This window comes from Cajanus cajan, chromosome 4 (assembly GCF_000230855.2).
Source record: "Cajanus cajan strain Asha chromosome 4, NIPB_CcT2T_4, whole genome shotgun sequence".
NCBI lineage: Eukaryota > Viridiplantae > Streptophyta > Magnoliopsida > Fabales > Fabaceae > Cajanus > Cajanus cajan.
The window spans coordinates 69,087,825-69,095,667 of NC_138520.1; the positions used below are offsets into that span (position 1 = coordinate 69,087,825).

Sequence of the window (7,843 nt, forward strand, 5' to 3'; positions counted from 1 at the left end):
ATTTTTTAGAATTTAAAATAAAAAATTGATGTAAGATAGACTACTTATACCCATTCATGTACATTCACGTACAAATGTGATGAAAGAGATAATCTCATTGAAAATTATAAATATTTCCTTTATCTCATTTAAATTATTCTAAATAATCAAGCATGTAGATGAAAGAAAAGAACATACAAAGATGCGGTTGTCAAATTTTCTATTTTCTATTCCTTAATTTTATATGAATAAAGAATGTAAAACATTTAAGTGTAGTAAAAATGTTAAAAATATTGATAATTTATTTTTTATTATTATAAATTTATTTATTTAATTAATTATATAGTTAATAATGTAATATACTTATATCATATAAAATATGCTTCTAAATAATCAATCAAGAAAATATAGAAAACAACATGCAAAGATGAGACTGCTATATTTTCTATTTTATATTTCTTGATTTTGTATGGACAATAAACATAAAATGTTAAAGTGTAATGAAAATGTTAAAAATATTAATAATTTGATTTTTGTATTATAAATTTAATTAATTAATTAATTATATTGTTCATAATGTAATATTCTTATATCTTATAGATAAATAGATTAATTTATTAAGTCTAACCATTTTTTTTATAAATCTAAATCTATCTTTTTCAAAATAAATAAATATTTTTTAGAAGTATAAATTTTAATTAAATAGACAAAGCAAACTAAATTTTAAATGGGTAAAGATTATGGACCCCAATTGAAGATGTAACCGTCCTATTCCCAATTTCCCATCTCGTCGACAACACATGTGTAATTTCTTCGTTCTTTCAAGGAAACATGTTCGAAACAACATAGTTGAATAAATAATTGTTGTTTGAATAAAAATCATTTTTGAACCTTGGTCTGATGGTTGGATAGAGACCAGTCAAAATTATTCCAAAGATTAAAATGAAAATTATAACAGTTCTATGATTTTAAGACAGATAAACCAAAGGGTTGTAATATAAAATGTTTATAATGTAGGTTTTCCAAAGGGAACATTGAGTGCATATTGTGAAACAAAGCTGTTTATAATTGTTTAATGTGTTAGTTTGGATGGAGTTTAAGATGAAAATGAAAGAAAGGGAAAGGTCGAGAGTTTTAATATTTGATATGGCAGGGAAATCTTTGATATGATAGTGCAGAATGTTTTGATCAATACATAGTACTCCTACAACTACAAGTCATGTGCAAAACTGAATTCTTTATGTTTAAGAACTCGTCTCAGAACAACTTAATTCTTGTTCTTTTCCGTTAGGATAGGAATCACGCCATCTAAAAATCACTATTTTGACAGAAATGCCAATGCCTTGTTTAGTGCGTGTTTGATTTTCATTTTCAAACGTAATTTTATCCTCTCTTCACGTTTATATATTCATTTACGGAGAAGTTGATATTTTTTACTTCTGATGAAACGTGATTTTTCACGTCCAGATTCCAACTCAAACACGTTCTTATTTTTCAAAGCTTTCAAGATTAATTTAATGCCAACTAAACTTGATAAAGTGAACTTTTAATATTTAAAATAGATTTACATCTATATATATATATTTTTTATATTTATTTCTAAATATAATTTTTATAAGAGGCAATTGTTTGAAATCAATTGTTTTAGTATTACTCTTTTAAAACATAGAAGAGTTTAACTGTATATATATGTCACGTAAATTACCTTTTTAAAATTTACCATTATCAGATAATTAACATCTGTTAATAGAAGTGATGCTTACGTACTAAAAAGAAAAGGAAGTTAGGATTCATACTCTTGTAACTTGCGTTCTATCTGCCTTCCATGACATTTTTAATGTAAGTGAAGTTTTTGAATTTTCTAAGATGAACAATTTTATCATGATAAATACCTAACAAAACAGTTAATTTATTTATGTAAACACTTGATAACAGTTTAAAATTTGTTTCAAAACAAGAAAATTAAATTTGTGGCCAGAAATGAGAAAACCCAAACAGTTTTTTTTTATCTCATTTATTTTCCCATGTCCTGCAAAAAGTTATGCATGTGTACCTTTTTATTTTTTTTTATAAGTAATGTTTTAAAATTGATAATTGATAGTCTGGACATAAAATTGTATACCAGTTTTGTAGAAACCAGGGATGTAAAAAGGTAAAAAAAAGAAGAGTAAAATTAAATTTGAAAATGTGAGAAAAGAAAAATGAAAAAAGTTAGAGCAGCAAAGGAAGTGGCGCTGTTCTGAGCTTCCTTTTAAGTCATTGATTTTGGTGCCAGCTTTTGGGTAATGTGTCCGTTGCAGTGGTTGGTTTGACAAAATATGTAAATGGGAAGGAAAAAAAGGAATAATAAAATGGAAAATGGGATGAAGTCAAGAGGAAAAAGCTAGTGGGTGATGCCGCAGTTGAAAGCAAAATGTCAAACACTACGATTCAGATTTTTGGGAACTGAGGTTTGACAGCTCTTCTCCTCTCCTCGTTTCTAGCGACACTAGACTTCCTCCCTATCCTCTCCCCCCCCTTTTCCATTTTTATAATTACAATTATCTCATCTGTCATTGTTTTTCCATTTTCATTTTCTACTTTTCATACAACATATAATCATTCCTAGTTCCTACTACTACTTTATTAACAATTACTATATATTTACATTATATGTTAAATAAAAATATGCCCATGAGAAATGTGTTTAATGTAAATATAGAATTTAATAAAACATTGGTTTACTAAAAGTTGAGTATGCATTAATTATTATATAAAGTGTGTTAATTAGAATTTAGCAAATAATTTTGGAAATATTGGGTAGAAAGAGAAAGGGGTATTTATTATATTTCTATGTTATAATGAGTTGTGTTGGGAAGACGACGAAATGGTGGAAAAAAATATCTGGGGGTGCCCTCATCTTGCTTTAATTTCCGATCACAATTCACAACTGCAACACTACCTACCACCGTTCGTCCTTCTTCTTTCTTTCTTTCTCTAGCCACCTTACACCTATTCTTTTAAATTAACTGCACCATATGCATATATCATATCACATGCCACATTCATTCATCTCATCAAATAACACTAACATACTTAGCAACATATAAATAAAATCAAACCGCACAAAGACGAGGCACTAAGTGTCACCCCTCCCATCCAAAAGCCAAAAGGCATAGAGAATCGTGTTAAATGGGAATCCTATTCCCACTGTCCCAATCCTCACAACGTTATCTGCTTGTAACTTTGGCCATGCCATGCCCCCCCTTCTTCAAATTCATCACACACACCACATGAACTTGTTCTAAGCCATGCCCCCTTGCTTAAGCCTCTATTTTTTCATCAACCCTTTTTCACTTTTCTAGCTATATCTCCCCAAATGGCTGCTTGTGCTTTGTTCACCACCAACAACAACGCTGCAAGTTCCACTAGTACTACTCCTTTGACCAGTGCTTCTAACTCGAGCAACATGAGCAACGATGAACAACAACACAACCTACATGCCATGCCACACCCTACTACCACTCATTGTGAGAGAAAAATGGTCAGAAAAAGAATGGCTTCTGAGATGGATGTTAACGTTCATGTTCACGCCACTCCTCCACACAACAACAACTCTTCTTCCACGAGTGATTATCCTAGGTTTCCTCGTAGAAGCAGCTCCAACATGAACATGTTAGAAAAAGGGGCCACCACCTCAGCAGCAACAACAACGATAGCCGCAGGTACTTCTAGTAGTAGTAATAATAATAATAATAATAATAACTATTATAATAATAATAACAATAGTAATAATAATAGTAACATTTCGTCAAGAGATAACGTTGCTATTCCAAATTACCCCACTGTGACCGTCACTACCAACTACTCCACTATGTTGCTACCTTCTTCCACCACCATCAATTCCTCTGGTGTGCCTCCAAACTACAGCCACCAACACCACCATTTCCAAGGACTCGTTGAAAGCCAAAGCCACGACCAGCAAAACCCTCTCCCTGCAGTGTGTGGATTCTCAGGGTTACCACTCTTTCCTTCTCAAAGCCAAAGAAACCGTGACAACAGCAACATAAGAAACAGTGGTGGTAATATTGTTGACGTGGTGGCTTCTTCTTCTTCTTCTCCTTCCATGGATGACACTTCAGCAGCGACAAGTGGTTGGATCGATGGTATATTGAAGGATCTCATTCACAGTTCCAACAGTGTTTCAATCCCTCAACTTATCAGCAACGTGAGGGAGATTATATACCCTTGCAATCCCAACCTCGCTATGGTTCTTGAATACAGGTTGCGTCTTCTTCTCACTGATTCCACCCCGCAAAACAAAAGAGGTGGCGCAGAAGGGGTTTCTCTTCCTCCTCCTGTGTCCTCAGCCAAGCTCATGAACCGTGTTGATGGCATTGTTCCTAATTTACACTTCACAGATGCTTCAGGTGGTGCTGTGGTTGTGAATCAGCACATGTTGTCCAATTGGGGTGTGCCTCCAATCACTCACCATGATAACAACAACAATAACACCACCAACACCACCAACAACAACGCTTCAGTTTCTTTGGTTACTTTGCCTTCACCACCACCCCATTATTCACCACCACAAGAGAAGCAGCCTCAAGAGGAAGATCTAGGAGCAACCAGCACTGCTGAGGTGGCACTGACAAGAAAAAAGAAAGAGGAGTTGCGGGAACAGAAGAAGAAAGATGAAGAGGGTTTGCATCTCCTCACTTTGCTGCTTCAGTGTGCCGAAGCGGTTTCAGCTGAGAATCTAGAAGATGCCAACAAGATGTTGCTGGAGATTTCTCAATTGTCAACACCTTTTGGCACTTCAGCACAGCGCGTGGCGGCTTATTTCTCAGAAGCCATATCAGCAAGGTTGGTGAGTTCATGTTTGGGGATATACGCCACTTTGCCTCACACCCATCAAAGCCACAAGGTGGCATCAGCTTTCCAAGTTTTCAATGGTATTAGTCCTTTTGTCAAATTCTCACACTTCACCGCAAACCAAGCCATCCAAGAAGCTTTTGAAAGGGAAGAGAGGGTGCACATCATAGATCTGGATATAATGCAAGGGTTGCAGTGGCCAGGTTTGTTTCACATTCTAGCTTCAAGACCTGGTGGAGCCCCTTATGTGAGGCTCACGGGGCTTGGTACCTCCATGGAAGCACTTGAAGCCACGGGTAAGCGTTTGTCTGATTTTGCAAATAAACTTGGCCTTCCCTTTGAGTTCTTCCCCGTGGCTGAGAAAGTTGGGAACCTTGACCCTGAGAGGCTCAATGTTAGCAAAACCGAAGCCGTCGCTGTTCACTGGTTGCAACATTCCCTCTATGATGTCACTGGCTCAGACACCAACACTTTATGGCTATTGCAGAGGTAGGTGAAGAAGGGTTTTACATGCATTGATATAAAGGGTTAGGTCCATTCATTCTATTTACGCACTGCATGGGTTTTGCTTATATTATGCCTAGTTATAATTTGCATGATCTATTGAGGGAGCTGAAATGAGCTGAGTGGGGGTTACCGGGTTAGTACATGTGGAAATAGTTTTGGTACTTTTTCATGAAAGAATTCCCCAAAAACCTTTTTTCACCTTTATAGGTTCTAGTACTCACTTTATGTCTCTGCCTTTTTCTTTTTCATAGGAAGATTGGGAACAATGATTATGTCTTGTTTTGAATCACTCCCTGCACACATATTAATGGGGGAGAAACAAATAAAGAACTGTAGAGTGCATATAATATGTCTTGAATGACATGGTGATGGGTCTGGTCGTTTTATTATTACTAACATTGCATTTCTTGCATGGACTTATTGTGTTATGCAGGCTGGCACCTAAAGTGGTGACAGTGGTGGAACAAGACCTTAGCAACACTGGTTCATTCTTGAGGAGGTTTGTGGAAGCCATACACTACTACTCAGCATTATTTGACTCTCTTGGTTCAAGCTATGGTGAGGAGAGTGAGGAGAGACATGTGGTGGAACAACAACTATTGTCTAGGGAGATTCGGAATGTGCTAGCTGTTGGGGGGCCATCAAGGACTGGAGAGCCAAAGTTTCACAACTGGAGGGAAAAGCTTCAGCAGTGTGGCTTTAGAGGTATATCTCTAGCTGGTAATGCTGCCACACAAGCTAGTCTACTCCTTGGTATGTTTCCCTCTGAGGGATACACCTTGGTGGAGGACAATGGCATCCTTAAACTTGGTTGGAAGGACCTTTGCTTGCTCACTGCTTCAGCTTGGAGACCTCCCTTCCATAGTGGCACTGCCATTACACATCACAACTAGCTAGGCTTTTGCGTTGGCCTTGTCATCATCATCATCATCACATTCTGATCCTATGTAGCATCCATCGTCCCTCTTTGTTTAGAGAGAGATTGTTCGGTGATTCCAAAGCATGTGATTTTTCTTGCCTAATGTGTACCACTTCAACAGTAACATAAAAAGAAAAAGAAAAATAGTTAAAATAGGAAACAGTGATGATGACCAAATGGTTGAAGGGGTGCCCACTTAAGATATAACGCAAGAAAGTTCTCTTGCTCGGGGAGCACTTGAGAGTTTTTCTAATAGTATTTTATTCAGAGAACTTATAAGGATGTTACTTTTATATTCAGAGAGTTGGATAATAGTTGCTGGATTTCTCATTCTCGCTAAATGTTTAGATCGGTTACAAGTATTACCTGCAGTTTATTACTACTGTCTAGTGGAATTTTTTGTTACCTCAAATTAATATGACCATTGTTGGTTGTTCAGTTTGGTTTGGAACAGTGGCTTGAATGGCTTCTCAACCGCGTGATATTAGCACAAAGGAAAAGCATATTCTAAATTTGGAATTTGGATACCTTCATTTTTCTTTTCCCAATAAGTCATGTTGAAAGAGATATATATCTTATAAAAGACAAAGTCACTGTAGATGAAACCACATTCATTACTTCTGCTACGAACATTCAACGATCTTTTTTGTAAGCACATTGTGCTTTTCTTTCTTATTTATAGCATATAATCTTTTGTTTGTGAGCAAGAGGAAAATCAAAAGCCGCATATTCTAAAGTAAAATGATACTTATTTCTCTGGAAAACATGGCAGTGTTCCAAATAATATTAGTTTATACACCAAAGTTTACTAAACAATATTTTGAAATTAACAAGCTATGAACTTTAATTGCTTTGGAAAACATCGTGATATTTTTAAAATTAAATAAAACGTGTACATTGAAATCCATTGCATTCGTGTTAATTTTATCAACAGTTTGATGCGTAAATAATCCATTTGTGTCCCTGAAGTAATATTTTTCTTCCAATTGAAAATGAATAATTAAGGAACAGGTTCAGTAAAATAGAAGAAATTGTGCCTGCCATGTACATCGAGTTATTTTTTCTAGTGTGGTGTGAATTTAGTTCCATACAATACGATCATAATACAGCTAAAATCATTTTTTTTAATCAGGAAGAGGGTAAAGCAAAGTAAAAGACAACGGTCTCGATTACATTTGAAGTTTGAGCCCGATAACAATTGATTTAATAGATATTGGTGCTTCCTGAATTAAGCTTTTAAACAAAATTGTTTTCGATATCTACTTTTGTTTTCTAGTAATCACGTTATTTTCATGACACTGGTAAAAAAAAAGGATATTAGTAATTCTAAAATGACTCTAACTAATGCACGCACTTATCTCGAATCCACGCCAAACCTTATTCCTTCGGTGCCATCCAAAATTTCATCCACGATAACCTTCAAATAGTAGGTAGTTTGGTTCGCCAAATGTGCCTTGCGTTCCTCCTAACCTAAGATTCAACATCAGCAGTTACCAGCGACCCTACTCTGTTAAGATGCCATAGGATCCTGATCTTCTACAGTTCAAGACGAACAGCAGCAGGAGTACTTCTCAATCACACCTT

General features: G+C 35.5%; 1 protein-coding gene across 1 annotated transcript; it reads left to right on the forward strand.

Moving 5' to 3' along the window:
• Window positions 1-2,855: 2,855 nt before the first annotated feature.
• Window positions 2,856-6,792, forward strand: SCR (GRAS family transcription factor). The gene is made up of 2 exons (XM_020383896.3): window positions 2,856-5,322; window positions 5,774-6,792. Exons 1-2 carry the CDS (start codon window positions 3,338-3,340, stop codon window positions 6,231-6,233), a joined length of 2,445 nt encoding a protein of 814 aa, XP_020239485.2. The 5' UTR covers window positions 2,856-3,337; the 3' UTR covers window positions 6,234-6,792.
• The last annotated feature ends 1,051 nt before the right edge of the window (window positions 6,793-7,843 follow it).